This window comes from Pipra filicauda, unplaced genomic scaffold (assembly GCF_003945595.2).
Source record: "Pipra filicauda isolate LSUMZ 115617 unplaced genomic scaffold, ASM394559v2 scaffold7_size6619720_pilon, whole genome shotgun sequence".
Classification (NCBI taxonomy): domain Eukaryota; kingdom Metazoa; phylum Chordata; class Aves; order Passeriformes; family Pipridae; genus Pipra; species Pipra filicauda.
Genome location: NW_024104976.1, coordinates 6,498,068 through 6,515,099, shown reverse-complemented (window position 1 = coordinate 6,515,099; position 17,032 = coordinate 6,498,068). Strand labels below are relative to the sequence as shown.

The 17,032-nt window shown below is 46.4% G+C and overlaps 1 protein-coding gene across 2 annotated transcripts in view; it reads right to left on the bottom strand.

Moving 5' to 3' along the window:
- The window catches only part of CSNK1G1 (casein kinase 1 gamma 1), a 101,682-nt gene that overhangs the window by 30,061 nt on the left and 54,589 nt on the right, over positions 1-17,032 (bottom strand). For both annotated transcript variants that reach the window (XM_027741841.2, XM_027741843.2), the window contains exons 5-6: positions 16,603-16,672; positions 25-176 (exon numbers count right to left, since the gene is read on the bottom strand). In XM_027741841.2, the coding sequence (XP_027597642.1) occupies positions 25-176; positions 16,603-16,672 (222 nt within the window). The remainder of the gene's footprint in view (positions 1-24; positions 177-16,602; positions 16,673-17,032) is intronic.

Sequence of the window (17,032 nt, the reverse complement as noted above, 5' to 3'; positions counted from 1 at the left end):
TGTGGAGGCCCCACTGTCACTCACCAGCTGGATGGCAATCATCAACACCGTCTTCAGGGTGAATGTCCTGTCACAGAGGTCAAACAAATCTTCCAAGCTGGGACCAAGCAGCTCCAGTACCATGGCGTTGTACTTCCCACACGGCCCGAAGTAATACACCTGGGGAAGCCCTTCAGCTGGAAGGGATGAACAGAGTTCAAATCAGTCAGTGGGACAAGGTTAATTCCCTTCCTCCGGCACGTACGTCTTTCTCTGGGCAGAGCTTTACTGTTACCTTTTGAGTGATTCTGTTTGATGTTGCCCAATAAGGAAATAAGTTCCAGCACACACTGTGAATGAACTGAAGGCCAAACCAGTGCAGGCTCTGCTCAGCTACACCCTTGGACAGACAAATGGATTTCAGAGCAATAACACGACCACATGAAAGCCTTGAGCTTTGGCAGCTTGAAGACTTGGACTTAGGGAACAAGACACAGAGTTCCCTGTGCTGCACTAAACACCAGGCAGAGAACAAGCCCAGATGTCGTTGGCACTTGTCAGAGCAGTTAGGAAGATGATAGCCCTTGGAGAACATGAGGCATGGCCAAAAAAGGGCTGCTTTGTCACTCAAGATAATACACAGCCCTTGTCTTTCAGCACAACCTTACACAACGGTTACTCCTATTATACTCAGGGAAAGGAAGAAAAAATCCTTTTCCTTTAAAATAGAGAAAAGCTTTAAACTTTGACCCATCACCATGTAAAAACAGGTGATCATAGTCATTAAACATATGTGCACACACATAACTACTAACATCCAATTGGTAGGAGCCAGAGCCCACCTTCCCACCCAACTCAGCTCAGCAAGAGCACACAGTGTTGATGCTCAGCTGGCAGGGGGTTTTTGGGTGGTTCAGCATTGGAAGGGAAAAAAACAGCCTTGGTATTGGAACACTTACAGAGCTGCACAGCACTCCTGAAATTACCTTTGAGTTCAAAGTTAATCAGAGCAGCCCATCCAGGAGGAATTCGGTGCAGGGCTAAGTGCTCATTTTGACAATCAGCACCTGCACAGCACTCAGCATCCCAGCACCAGCATCAACTGTGTAACACTCATAAAATTATATGTATTTGCAGTCAACACCTCACAAGCAGTTCCAAAACACAGTGGAAGGGTTTTGTTTTGAAATGTGGGGGTTTGTCCTATGTCAAAACAAGGTATTTGCTCGAATCCCCAAAGATAGGGTATCCTGCTATTCAGTGTAAAGGCTGAGCCTGGGGAGCACCACTACAGAGATCCATAAATTACAGAGCACGGGACCTGAACACAGCGTGATCATTAATTTTATGGCATGTTTTAAGTAGGTGCAGGCCCACACCTCTATTTACATAAGAGATCAATAATAGAAATAGCAAAATAATCAACTAATTAAGTGCACGGTTTGGAATTGCGGTGTTCTCAGGCAGTGGAACAGGGAAACACTTAAGGCTGGAGTGCATCAGCAACACAACAACTGCATGTCCTACTCCAGATTTAGGGAAGCCTTGTTAATCCACGGCACTCTTCAATCTGCCAGCAATGTCATAAATGTGGTGCTGAGATTACTAAAGCTTAAATGCTACAGAACTTGTGCTCCCATGTACAGCTCCAAAAGAACAAAATGTGGCTTGACAAAGATTACCAGAGGATGGTTTTAATCTTGTTAACTCGGGGAATCATGTTAGGTATCTGTCATCGGGATGCATTAATGGGATATTACAGAGTGTTGCAGGAATTCCCTGTCTAACAGAGTTTTGTGTCCCACGTAAAACATTTACCCAACCTGGTTTTGGGAGGCTGCTGCTCCTAGCAGAGCTCCGTGCTTTAGAAAGCACTAACAGCCATTAAATCCTCCAGGAAAACAGGATGGTTTGATGCAGAAGCAATTCAGAAAGCCAAACAATGATGGCATGTGATCCAGGCAGCTCCAAAATGCTTTCAAATATCCCCAAATCAACATAAATGGCAATTTCATGCCATCAGCTTAGTGCTGAAGGCTGGAATAATTGTGATGGTTCTTGAAGTAACTCATGGTGAAGCACTGGGTTTTCAGTGAAGTCTGATGAATATTTGCCTACATAATCACCTCTAACCCAAAGATCAGCATCTCTACTTTTTTAGAGACAATCGAAGAATAATAGAAGAACAGAATATTCTATGCAACATTTAAAACTGAGACGATTATAAATTCTAGATATAAAGTGAGTACTTCTACCACAAGTCTCAAAAAGAGGAAATCAGGAAAGAATTGGGATTAGGACTGTGCTAATTAAGGTACGTGGGAGAATAAAATTGCAGAAAGGCTTTACAGTGGTGAAGGATCTCATTCCCAGAGCAATGGAGAGGAGAATATTTACAGCCTCACTTGGTCAGGAGTGAGCACTGCAACTAAAATTCAGTTCCTACTGGGCATAAGAACCAGGAAGATCCATTGCAGCAAGACACAAAATGTGGGGATTTCATGTCAGGAAGGAAGCAACACAACTATTTAGTGCTCTCTGGGATACCAATTCCTTCATCTTTACCCCCTCAAAGCCTTGCAGCCAAGAGCTTGGAGAACTCTCCTTGTCTTTAACCTCTGGGAAGGCTCTGCTCTGGGTGTAAGCTCCGACAAGGTGAGGCTGTACCAAAGAACATGAAAAAAAGCATCCTGAGACATTATTTTTAGGGTTTGATTTCCCTCTGAGGGTTTTCAGCAGCAGTGCTGCCAACCCTGCAGTCAAGAGCTTCCCTGCTGCCTTTACCAGAGTAAAACTGCTGTAATATAATTCCAATTTCCAGAGCTGCATCGCTGTGTCCCCGACCCAAAGGAGCATCACTGTTGAGCCCTGTGAAGCCTCCCAGCCCAAGCCAGGGCTCCTCAGCTCCACATAAGTTACTGAAATGAAGTTAGGAGAGACACAGGGTAACATGCCCTGAGCTCATTCGAACTCAACTCAACTCACTGGGAAGGGGCAAAGCTCGAAAGAGAAGTTGTGAGCTTGGTGTACATACTAAAGGGAGTCTGTTGGCAGATGAGACTGGATGGAATTTGAGATACAGGCAGCTCCAGACCCATTCAGAACAATGAAAAGGGTCAGCCTAAGAAAATCTGCATCAAATTTGATTTAACCACAGCCCATCTGCATAATTCATGACGTAGCTTGGCTCTATTTCAGGACAAGTGTCCTGGTGCCACTGAGTCCATTGCCACGGTGAACCACAGAAACTCCATAAATATCACCAGCAGACCTGTAAATACTTAAGGACATTGCCAAGAGAGATTGATGGAGGAAAAAGGACTTTTTTGTCTGGGCTGTTGGCTTTCAGGTTTTTAATGGTGTCAGGAGAGGACTGGAAAGGTCACACAAAGCCAAGGTGCCATATTGCAGGTGAGCAGCTCTGGAGTCAAAGACTGCAGGATGAAAAGCCACTGGCAGAACAGAGTCTCATCTTAAGAACTCAACACCTGAAGTACAAACCATGATCAGTTTAATGCAATTAATGCATGAAATCACACTGAAACTAGGAATTGCTCCATGGCATTAAACAGGAGCAACAAATTAAGGGAAGAAAATCCAGGCATGACACATGCAGGTTTTCCTCTGGAGAACAGCACTTTATTACAGTGGAGGCTGCTGCAAGCAGAAATCATCTCAATTTGCTTAACGGCTTTGGTCTTGCTGCTGAGTGATTTGGCTCGGCTACATGGAAAAGGCCCCGCTCCACCCTCGCTCTCACGGGAAGTTTATCACCCCAATAAACACAGACTGATCGCTGCACTGGAATCCACAGGCAAATTCTGCTACTTCAGCAGAGCGATGTCTTGGAAAAAATTCAAGCTGAGCACAGCGAAAACCCAGCAAAGCATTTCAGAGATTAAAGCCTTGCGGCTGGAACGACAGCGAGCGCAGACAGCAAAGCCAAAAACTAAGACTCTCCTTCCCCCACACTCCTGAGCAGCCCCACGAGACTGGCCTTGGCTTTCCTAAACTCTCACTGCTTCTGGGCTGCCACCAAAAGGAACCATCCCATCACCTCCTCGTGCTCACGGGGCTGAGCAGTAAGTTGGGTCGACCCAAAAAACCTTGGCTTGGGCTTGAATGCAAGAATGGGAATAGTAACAAACAGCAGGACCACTGCGCTTCATCTGAGCAGAATTAACACCCGGAACAACTCCCTTCAGCAAATTTCCATCACAAGATCGACCATCCTGGTGATCCAAGTCATGCTGTCTTGCTTTACATCATGACTAACAGCCCTAAGAGCTCCTCAGGCATCCAGCACACTCCAAGAAGCCACATTAGTCCAGGCACACAGACATTCCAGGCACACAACCATTTCCAGGACCGGCTATGAAATGGCAACGGGCAGAGATGCCAGTCAAAGGTTATGCCCAAGGGAAATCAGACTGTGCAGCGCCTGCCCCACATGGCAGGCCTGGAAAGCAGGACCCATCTGCTGCAGCAGAGCACACAGATGCTGTGTATGACCACGAGAGGCTACAAATAAACCTCAACAACAGCCAGCAGCCCAAAAGACACCCAACTGCAAGCAGCTACATGTGGCACCTACACCAGCGGAGAGGCAGAAACTGTGTCCCCACAGAGCAAATAACCAGGAGACATCCACAGTTTGTGAAAAGTGATCAGTACAGTAGTATCTGAATCACCCATGTTTTTTGCTCCCAGGGGAATTGGTTTCTGCTGCCCTTCCATGTGGTGTGCCCAAATAGAAAAGCTGATGTTTTCAATTTCAAGAATTACAGAAGAATTTCAGACCCTCTCCTCACTCAGGTTTCAACACTGAGCTCTATTGCAGAGCTAACCCCAAATTAGATACCCAAAACAGAGGGAGGGGGGATCAATCCAATATCCAACAAAGGGCTGATGCTCGACACAAAACCACACTCTATGTGAGCAGCAAGAACTCTTCTTCATTGAGAAGGATGCAGAGACACACCAGTAGCAGCAGTGCACAGAAAGTTCTGTGTGATTTTAAAGCAGGGCTGATGAATGGGCCGCAGATTGTCTCAAAATTCCCATTCAGAGCAGAAAGTTTATTTTTACAAATCACAGAACACAAAATTACACGATGAACAGCATAAATAGCAACTGTGCGAGAGCTGAACATCTATAGCTAAAATTAAACATGTTCCAAACAAATTAAACAAATTGCTTTAGAGTAGTCTACCCATTTAAGCTGATTACACTAATGAGGATCTACCCTTCTCTTAATTTTCAGATCAGAATAAAATCCTGGCTGAAAGAGAAGCTTTGTGATCAACATCAACTGGGCCAAGATCTCAGCTTTTAACCTCTTCAAACACATCCTGTGAAAATCTACCTGAGCACGTTGGTTAACGGGTTATGCCTGTGAGCTGGGAGTAAAAAAAGCTCATTTTGACCTTCAGGTTTTGGAATAATCTGCTTCAAAAACAGAAAGAGGAGAGAAAAGTTGAGATAGGTTCATTACTGGGAGCAGAGTTCATAGTGGGTTGGCAGGGACCTTAGAGATCATGTTGTTCCAACCCCCTGCCATGGGCAGGGACACCTTCCACTAGACCTGGTTGCTCCATGCCTCATCCAACCTGGCCTTGAACATTTCCAGGGATGGGGAAGCCACGAGAAAGTACTGGATCAGCATCTTCTCCCCTGATGATGGCAGAGGAAGCCAAGTTTTGATGGGAAGAGGTGACACTGAGCACAACAGTGAGTTGTGAGGAGACAGAGCTACTGTCATCTCTAACGAGGTCCACGTGGACCCCGAGACTCCAGCCTCACTCCAGCATATTTTGTGCATCTTCTCAGGATATGCAGGATGTATTTAAGCCCTGCTGTGTTTTGAGTAGCTTGTTAGTATTTGAATCGACCAAAAAAAAAGGTGTGGAAAAAGGAACAGAAGAAAAACAGACATGGGAAGGACAGAAGGAAGAACATATTTGTTCTCGCTGCTGGTAAAAATCCAGACTATTTGATTTTTACTTCAATTTCAGAAAAACAAATTTCAGGATGGCCGTGTTATTAGAATGGGGTGGCAGTTCCTCTTTAGGTGGTACAAGCTGCTTTCCTGACATCATGGCTTGACTCTATTAAACAACTCACATCCACAAAGGAAGAAGCAGTTGCAGAGGGGGTGCCAAGAGGACGCTCACATTTGTATTCATAAAGATAAAAAAAGACTGGGAGGAGAAACAGCCCTACTGGAAAGGCTGAATGCAGGAAAACTTTCAAAATCTGGGAAATTTACCCAGGAACATCCATTTACAGGCAGTTTTTTAGCTGTAACAACTAAACTAGTCATGTAAAATTGTTTCAATTCTTGACAAATACAAAAGAATAAAGCATAGCACAATAAATTGCTTTTTTGGCAAGTTTCAGGAGATGGAATTCACATTTCTAGGGCTCAAGGAAAATGACTGCACTTGAATCCCCACGTTACTGTTGGATTTTATATCAATATACCCTTTGCAACAACCTCTTGCTTCAGTGATTATAGCAGCTGGCCCATAGAACAACATTTTAAAATAAGGATAAAACCAGTATATAATTTTAGAAGAGTTATTTTAAACTACCCCAAAACATTCTAGCTTAAATTCCAGCTTAATTATCTACCTTTTCCCCCACACCTGCAATACAAAGACAGGGGCAGAAGAACATCACTGCATAGGTTGCCCAGGGAGAGGTGGAGACACTCAGCAACATTCCTGGAGGGACTGAAAAGCTGTGTGGATGTGACACTTGGGGACAGGGTCGAGTGGTGGCCTTGGCAGTGCTGGGGGAATGGTTGGACTCGAGGATCTTTTTCCTGATACCCAGCCTAAACCTCCCTTGACACAGCTTGGGAGCATCGAGTTCCCATTAACACTCATCACCTTCCTCCCAGCTTCCAAATCACATGACAAGACTAAAGACAGAGGGGGCAGAGCTCACCCAGCTTCGTTTAAATACCTTCACTTCCCAGAGGAAAAGACTACAAAAAGGACATCACATATTAGCTCTTTGCTGGGAGCCAGATATTGTAAAAGACCTGCAGTTATTATACCAACCTAACCCTCCTCTGATACAGCTCCAGTCATTCCCTCGGGTCCTGTCCTTGGTCACAGAGCACAGTGCTGCTCCTTGGGAGGAAGATGTGCACATTATGCATATGAAGTGATGCATGTTAATGACATTACAGGTATAAATTTCAGAAAAACCAATGCCAGAAGTTCTTGGTTTAAGAGAATGTTCAGCTGCACCCAAATTTAACTCCAGAAGCAGTGCCAAGACAGAGGCTCCTTCTAGGCAGGTGAAAAACGCTAAGAAAGCAGCAATAATAAAAGGCTTGTGCTGAATTGCCCCTGTGCTGCCCAGAGAACCATTTTGATTTGATCACACCATGTCACAAGTGGCTCCTGCCCTTCCTCAGCTCATTCCCATTGGAGACTGTGGGCTGGAGGCAGAGCTTTGACCGGCTCCTCCTTCCTCCCCATCCACAAACCAGAAAGCCATAGCACGAGTTAAGAGATGCTTTAAGGTCCCTGGGCAACAACCAGGATGTGACACAAGGAGGTGACACTGCCACAGTGACAATGCTGAGGGATCTGACAGCCTGGATTACAGCTCAGCTCCAACCCACATCTCTGTGGAGGGACCAGAGTCGTTCTAGCCAGGCTGGCACAGTGGCATAAGGCAAAACTGGCACGTCCAAGCAGGATTTAGCATTGATCCAAAAGCATTTGGGTCTGGGATGACATCAGATGGGTCCAATTCAGTGAGATTAAAGCAGCAGTCACATCAGACATAGAATCTCTGGGTGCTCGGAGTAAGGTGATGCTCAGGCAGCTGAAGGCCAGCTTCACACCAGACCATGGTGGGACAATCTGATGGCATTTTTGGCAGCACAGCCCTGTGTGCCATCTCCCAGGTGTGCTGGGATCTGCCTGCAGAGACATGGGTGCACATGGCCCCACAACACTCATGCTGACCCACTGGGAGGGGGGGCACTTGCTCCTGCAGCAGTATCAAACTAGTAAGTGATGGATGCTGAGAGTCAAACGCACGTGAACTCCCCACAACAAGCCAAGAGATGGGCATTCATCAGTCCCATAACTGTGGTAGGTTTGGAGGGAAAAGGGGGTTTTTCAGATGAGTAGGAAAGTGTTACCCACACGGTCCTTCCAGCCTGAGGGAAAACCTCCCACTCCCTCTTATCACAGGAGAACCTACTGCCAAACAGAAGTTCAGAGGCACTAAATGAGATCCCACCTCCAGATATCATCTCTGTTTCACCTTAAGAGAGCTGAGCATGAGGGGGTAGGAATGGAATTTTAATGGAAAAACTGCCATTTTCAGACAGAAAAATTATTACAAAACTGCAGAACTCCCTCTGATCCATCACAGACTCAGGGGAGAGGCTGTGGCTTATCTTTTACCAAGCAGAGGGTGTTTTTCAGTAGCAGGCAGTTCACAGCTCTGAAATGCAAACTCCAAACCCATGGGAGAGCTGGTCTGGGAGGTGGGCAGCCCTCTGGCCCAGGACTTCACTTGTGTCAAACCTCGCTGGCACAGTTCAGTGTTTTACCTTGAAAACCTTTGGCGTGTGTAGGATGCCTCTGCTGCTTTGAAAGGGATCCCACTATATCAGGCACCCACCTTCCAAAAGGGAATCAGCTTTGTTTGGATCAAGGCAGGCTCAATACCTGCAACAGCTGCCCTCCTGAAAATGGATCAGATTTTACAGCTCTAGACCTTAATTCACTCCTAAGTACAGCATCCTGATGGCTTGAAAAATGTTCAGAGAAGGGGCAGAAAAGGGGGACAAGCAGAACAGCAAGGCCAACTGGTTCCTACATCCTTATTAATGATCCTAGCCCTAACTGCCAAACTAGGTTTTCCATTCAGTGTAAATGTAAATTCCAAAGTTTATCTTCAAACTTCATGGGTCATGTGGCCTCCTCAGCCCTGGAGGTGTTCAAGGCCAGGCTGGACAGGGCTTGGAGCAACCTGGTCTAGTGGAAGGTGTCCCTGCCCATGGCAGGGGAGTGGAACGAGATGAACTTTAAGGCCCATCCCAATGCAAACCAGTGTGTGGTTCTCTGATCTTCACCTCCCCACTCTGACGGCTAAGGCACTCCAATTCCCAAGCACGCCCTGGGCTGCCAGCCAGAAGGAGATATTTCAGCTCAGGGTTTGCTAGAAAGCACCAGAAGCAGCACAGAGACCTTCACCATTAATTGTCTGTCCCTCTCCTTGAGCCCAGCTGGACCCTCAGAGCATCTGGCCAGCACAACCCGCTCTCAGTGCACATGGCTGACTACGAGGACAACCCAACGAGGCATCTGGGATGACTCAGATGAGTCCAACCAGTTTACAGCCATGTCAGGCTTCAAGGAAAAGTATCTGCAGGAAAGGCATTCTTCAGCTGCCTGGTTTCACTGAGGTTTGATTTGTGATCACTGCCACAAATACTGGAAGAGTAAGAGATGCACGAGGACTTTTCAGAATATAAAAAGGAAACTGCCCTAATCTCATATTCAAATATTAATGGCCTTGCTTTAAAAGCATCTGGTAACTTCCAATTGACAAAACCTAAATTTAGCCCTAGAAGTCAAAACTTCTGATGCTGAGATGCTGAAATGTGCACACTCAGGAAGCCCTTCCTAACAAGGGAATGGCCACACGAAAAAAAAGCCAAATATTTTTAGATAGCAAAATACGATTCTCTGGAGATCAACAGCAAGCCAGCTCTGGAAGCAGCAGGCTCTAATCAGGCACCTTACAGTAATCCACAACATTTCTCCTGCAATTCAAAAGCTCTGAAGTCCGAGATCCCTCAAGTTCGAGCTCCTTGGACTACCCTGACTTTACAATGAAGCTGCTGATCACCATTCCTTATGTGCAGCTCAGTGTGGGCGCCTCCGCTTTTTGCTTAAAAAGGCCATTTTCAGGTGAATGAAACCATATCTCTGTGCTGAGCATCACCAACCTGTCAGCAAGGGCACGTTTCAGTGCAGGATTTGGGAACGGAGAAGATTTTTTCCTTGCTGGTAGGAAATTAACCCAACACCTCCAAAACTTCGAGTCTATCACAGGGAATGATGTAGGGAATGATGGACACAAGATGCAGCCCAAAGGTGCAAGCTGCTTTCCTTGCAAATAGATGTCAATTTTGTATGACCTTGCACAGATGAGTCACTTATTAAATTATTATAGTCACTGAACACTTGGATTCTAAAATATTTCCAGTATTTCAAAGGAGGCTGCAGTGCTCCTCCGGAGTGTGGGAATGTGACAGGTATGAACAAACCATTTCATACAACGAAGCAGGACACAAAAGTACCTCAGGTGACAGCCATGTGTCACTCCACACCAGTCCAAACCCAGTCTGGGGTGCAGAGGGGCAACCCCTGGAAGTGTTCAAGGCCAGGTTGGATGGAGTTTGGAGCAACCTGGTCTAGTGAAAGGTGCCCCTGCCCATGGCAGGGGGTGGAACAAGATGGGCTTTAAAGTCCCAACCCAAAGCAGTCTGTGATTTTACGATAATCCCCACCCAGCAGCTCCACCTTCCCTCAAACCATCACCCAGCTGAGGGGTGACCTGGCTCAGCTCCCGGCCATGGTGATGTTTTCCATCAAGGTGGCACTCCAAGGAGTGGGATTTTTGAAGATTAAAGTGGCCGCAGCCACGACTAATGGGTATGTTCGCACTCCTTAATTAAAGAGGGGTGTAGACCTCTGGCACTAACTCACGTGGCCTTGAGTTCCTCCAGCTCCCTCGGGGAAGAGTGTTGGGCACGGCCAGCTCCCCGTGAAATCACCGGTGCTGGCAGAGTGCTCTACCACGGCGACTTGTTTACATCCATCCTATAACGAGCCTTACCGAAATGATCCCTAATTACCACGTGAGTGACAGCATTGTGCAACCAGCATGGAAAGAATTTCTCCGTAAAGGACACCGGTACCTACAAAGCGTGTGAGTAAAGCAAGAGCAATAAAGAAGAACGTGCTCAACGCAGGCGATCCCAACAAGCCAACTCCACAGGCAGCATGGAGCAGCAGACACTCAGCCACACTGGAGAATATATATGCAAATATTGACTAGACTATGCAAAGGCTCAGTTATTTATACCACCTTCATTTCCCTCGGTCCTACCTCCCGACGAGTAAACAGACTGCTGAGCTTGGGAGAGTTGTGCAACAGAGAGAGGGCCCAAAGTAAACACACCGACTCCATCCTTCATTAGAGGTGAACTTGTTTACAGAGCAGGAGTTAAAACAAAACCACAGAATCCGTCAATATTCTATATGTACCGACATACCCCTCCCTGACTCAGAACATTCTGCTCCTACACTGTGACTCATCCACTGCGTGGGCTGGGGACAGCAGAGATCTCGGTTTCCTGGGATTCTCCAGCGTATCAGACTCCTCTCCTGCTTCCCACCACGCCACTGTGGAGGTTCATGATGTCCAGCATCCACTTGCCAATGTCACCTGCCCATCCTGGGGATGAGCACTGGCTCCAGAGCTGTGGCACAGAACCCAGCTGGGCTGAATGAATCACATGTACCAAGGTGGGACTGCAAAGGGTGGGGGAAGGTGACTCATCTGCCAGCTGATATAAAAATAAACTACTACTGAATCAAAAATGCATGAGTTGTGCACATGATGTGCACAGGCAGAAGCTGTCACTATGTGGAAGCTCCATCATGGGCTCCATGCAGCCACAAGGAACCCGGAAACAAGCAGTGCTCCATATTACCTTCCAAAGGTGATGCTTACAGGGAAGGCATCACATATGGTCTCAGCAACAAGAGGGAGAGATGCCAGAGGTGCTTTGAAATGCAGTAACAAAAAAACCGACAAACATAATTCCTGTACATCTACTGGTCACTGTTGGAATCACAGAATCTCAGAATGGTTTGGGATGAAAAGGACCTTACAGACCACCTCGTTCCACCCCCTACCATAGGCAGGGACACCTTCCACTGTCCCAGGTTGCTCCAAGCCCTGTCCAACCTGACCCTCAACACTTCCAGGGATGGGGCGGCCACAGCTTCTCTGGCCAGCCTGGGCCAGGGCCTCACCATCCTCACAGGTAACAATTTTTTTCCAATGTCTCACCTAACCTTGCCTCTGGCAGTGGGAAGCTATTCCCCCTTGGCCTCTCCCTCCAGGCCCTTGTCCAAAGTCCCTTTCCAGCTCTCCTGGAGCCCCTTTAGACACTGGAAGGGCCTCTCAGGTCTCCCTGGAGCCTTCTCTTCTCCAGGTGAACACCCCCAGCTCTCCCAGCCTGTCTCCAGAGCAGAGGGGCTCCAGCTCTCAGAGTATCTCCCTGGACTCACCCCAGAAGCTTCTGAAGAGATGAGATTCTTCTAACCTGGAATCAGCCTTGAAACAAACAAACCATTCTTGCTATCCATAAGCAAACAGAGCCCACAAGACAAGACCAAAGGAATCTCTAAGACCTTGGTGTGCCACCAGTAGGATCTGGCTGCTGCAGGGCTCCTGCAAGCCTTGGGAACTTCTTTATTCACCCCAAACCAAGCAGAAGAGTCCTGCTGGGTGAGCAGAAGGCACTTCAAGCAAAGCCAAAGCTTTGTCCTTTGGTACCAACTGCCCAGGAAACAGGAGCATCCCGGGAGCCAGGAGCTGGCTCTGTCTGATCATGGCCAAATAACTCAGTTTACTCCACAAACTTTGAGTACTGGAGACAAATGCCAAGCTTGGGTGACTGATCCAACACTGGAAACATGCTGGAGATTTGAACTGCTTCCAGCAGCACTTCGAGATGTAAAAGCATCTGGTCAAGTTGGAGAGGGAGCTCCTCTTGTCCTTAAGGTCCGGAAGCAGCGGATTCAAGTTGCTGTACAAAGCCTCAGAGCAAGGAGAAGCTCAGCAGACAAGGAACCATCCTTTGGAGGAGGAAACACCTGGAACAGCCAGTCCTCAAAGAGGGTCGTAGAGCAAGAGCCTAATTCTGGGGAATGCCCATCACCCTTGGACTGTGCTCCTCATGTCCATGCACAGGTAGGTATTACCCAGGAAGGAAAAAAAATCAGGACTGACTGTGCTATCACTAGCAAAGTGAGATCCTGGTGAGGATGTGAGCGCAGGCCAGGATGAATCCCATCAGGATGCTGGTGCATGCTCAAGTTGGTTATAGCACAAAGAGTAAACATGAAACAGTTCAGTATGACACCGTAGAGGATTGATGACAGGAACACCACCTGTTTGCACAGAGATTGTTAAAACTATTCCAATTATCGTGGTGAGCAAATGGATCGTATCCCAGACTGCTAAAACCTAAAGGAATTCTCGTCCTTCCCTGGGACACCCTACAGACCAACCATCAGGTCTCTGACTCCGTGCCCGCGCTTTGCTCCATTCTGTTCCGCTGCCCACACCAAGGTAAAGCACTGAGACACTATTTTGGGTTATTAAATATTTAATTCCACAGTGAGACAGACGAAGCCAGCAGATGGTCACTGTGCAGCAGGGCCTCACTCGACTTCTGGGGGGCAGAAAAGTTCAAGGAAGAATCATGGAAAACAATAAGCAAACATTCCTCCTCTTAGAGGGGCAAGAAAGGGAATTATAGGGGAGCTGTTAATTTCTCTTAATACAGGGAAGCACTGAAATATCAGAAACAGCACCAATCACCCTCACAAGCACATCAGAGATGTCTTAGTGGATTACTCCTGACCCAGGACTCTCTCCAGTAGCTACTTCTGAATCCAGTGGATACATCCAGCAGTATTGAGCTGATTTGAGAAGCATCAAAAAGAGCTACATTCCTATAGATTAGATCCCTTTATCAAACCTTTCCTTCCTCCAGTATAACTTGATCTAGTGTGAAACACCTTAAGATGTCTGAGACACACGAAATCCAGTCTGCTCCCTGGCTAATCCAAGATGACTCGTGATGCTCATCCAAGCCACGTGGCAGGCGGAGAAGCTGGTGCTGCTGGGAAGGAACAGATGCAGCTTTGGTGCCTTGTCAGAGAGTCTTTGAACATCGATGCTGATGGAGCACGTGGCACAGGAAGCCACAGAGTTGCTGCTGAATTCAGGAAGAGGCAGCTCCCACAGCTTCCTCTATTCACGCGGAAACATCTCACACGGAAGCTCATCCAGGATTTCTCTTCTGAATCATTGGGCTATTTGCAACTGCACCAAGGGAAATGCAAAACTAGATTGAATAGCTTAGAAAAAGGAAAAAAACAAGACTAATTTCACTAGTATTGGTTAATGTCAAGTGAAGCAGGTAACTGATACCCACATTCATCCTTCAGGCTTTGATCCATGGCCAAGTACGTCCCTTCCAAACTGAGTTTTCCTACAATTACTATCCAAGAGCAATGCGCTTAAAAAATGTTTATTCTGAGCATTCAAGAAGAAGGAAATCACTACTAAAACCCTTCTCATTAGGAAGAAAACCCCATTCTTCTCCAAATGCTGCAGGTGATGACAATTGTGACGTCTCAGAGACGCCGCTCACTGAGACCATCTGGTCGCACACGCAGTTGAAGGCAGCAGTTGTGTTGATGAGAGGACCAGGCTGGCACCGCGGCATCACAGCAGAGCTCTCACCAGCCTCACTTTTTCAGCGAGCGGTGGGAGGTTCACAGTGCGCCACGTCATTTGGCAGGATTAATTGGCTAATTTATTGAGCAGCGTGTCACATGGAACGCTCCTGTTGTTCTCCTCTGAGTCATGCACACCATGGGTTTGGACACTTTCAGTCTTCGTTTGGCGAGTGCACGATAATTCCAAGTAACCAGATGAACCTACTGGAAGTTCAAGACTGTTTGAGCAGTTTTGAAGCAAGGACCATTTAGGGGAGCCTAGGGTTACCAACATCACTGGGAACAGACCACTCCATTTCCCCAAAGTCAGCACATATTTAGCTCCAATCTGTTCATACAGACAGACACTCTGACCATCCACGTGCCGTGCAGACACTGAGTCAAGGCTCCTGCTCCTGGCAGCCTGACTCCACCAAAATTTATTTTGGTGGGACTCCAGGTTTCATGGCGAGCCCAGGGCTGTGGTTCACATCACCCAACCTCCTGGTCCATTTCCAGGTGTTTTAGCAAAACTGTAGTGCAAGAGCTTCTAATGGCATCCAACAGCTTCCAAGAGCTGGGCATGCAGTGCCCGTGGGACCACACGGAGATAGAAATAGTCAGGTTGTTCATGAGGTTTCTCAACAGTCTCTTGATAAAATGCTAGATGATGGTAGACTAGAGATTGGGAAGAAATCCTTCCCTGTGAGGGTGGTGATGCCCTGGCAGAGGTTGCCCAGAGAAGCTGTGGTTGTCCCATCCCCAGATGTGTTCAAGGCCAGGTTGGATGGGGCTTGGAGCAACCTGGGATAGTAGAAGGTGTCCCTGCCCATGGCAGTGGAGGGATAAGATGAGCTTTAAGGTCCCCTCCAACCCAAACCACTCCATGATTCCATGAATGTCCTAAATGGGTGAGCATTACAGGACAGGAAGTTTATATTCATTAGGAACAGGGGAAAACCCATTAAAAATACTTTATCTAACCAAAAGAAAGCCAAGCCCTGAACTTTTGATCAGTTTTAGAATTCCTCAATAACATCTTTAAAGAGTGGTAGGAAGCCAACTGGCACAGGAAAAACAGGTTGGGATTCATCCATGTGTCACAAGACACATGGGCCGGGCTATCCCAGAGATCACAAGCCCCAACAGAACTCAAGTAGGGAGTTCAAATTAGTATTTTGGTAATATATTATTACCAAAGTATTTTTGGATATCCACTGTACATCCTCTGCCAGTGGAAGCTGGGTCCATTCAGGGAAAATAGGAAGAATAAAGTCAGAGGAAAGTGTAAAAAAATTACAGCAACGGCAGAAACTTGGCAAAGCCCAAAGTCAATATATGATCAAGGCACAGAAGAAGCAGAGAAGGTCTTTGGTTCACTTCTTCGTGCAGTGGAGAGGCTGTGGAAATCCTTGGCATGGGAAACAGCACATGATAAAGGGCACTTCAGGTTTAAAAAGCAACCATAAATTCACGGAACAAGAATCCAAACACTATTAGACACAACTCAAGTCCTGTATTAGGGAAATCAGAAACTGCCAGAAAAAGAGGAATAAAAAACCTCCACCTTTGGCTTATCCTGTTCTATTTTTCTCCTGTTTGTTGTAGACTATGGTCACACAGAAGATACCGAGCCCAGTACACTCTTATGATTTAGTAAATACCAACGAAAACAGTATTTCAGGTTTTTATTAGGAAAGCTTTCTGCTTCCTACATAATTCCCTAGATTTTAAGACTTTTTATCACCTTTATAAGGTCACTCTATAAGCGAATAACCTTCCATCCACTGATAGACCCAATGTTTTACAAACACACTCACATGGGTATTTCCCAGATCAGTAAATCCTCACTAACTCGAGGTTTTAGGTCCACACAATGACCCAGTATCATCATGATGATCTTATTCTCACCCAAATCTCTTCCAAAAATTGTGTGAGGCTGAAAGAATTTGCCCGGATCGATAAGTTCAAGTCAGAGTTAGATAACAAATATAATGGTGACGTTTGATTTAATAAAAAAAATCCCTCTTGATAAGCTTAAGGTAGGTTTACTCACCTGCACTTCCAAGTTGTTTATAAAATCTGTATTCTAAATGAAGTTGTGGTGCCCGGGATTTAATTGGTTCCTAAGACAGAGATAAAGAAATTGGTTAAAATCAATTTGACTGAAAGAAAGTTCGATCCAATACCTGAAAATTTGTTACTGTGCATAATTAAAACGCTCTAGACTGAAAGTCCAACAACAGACTTCACCATTACAGGTCATTTAAATAAGAAGAGAACAAAAAGCAGTAAGATTTGCTCTCTCGAGGAGAAATAACCTCCTCATTTAAATATAAAGCTCACTCACAGCAGTGACATTCAAGAATCATTCCACAAAGCTCCTGGTCCTTGAAGAACGACCCTGGCCATTGGCAGAGGGAAGTCAAGGTTGCAAAGGCTCGAGCCCAAGTTCACTTTGTGGTCGCTGTGGTTGCCCAGAGGGT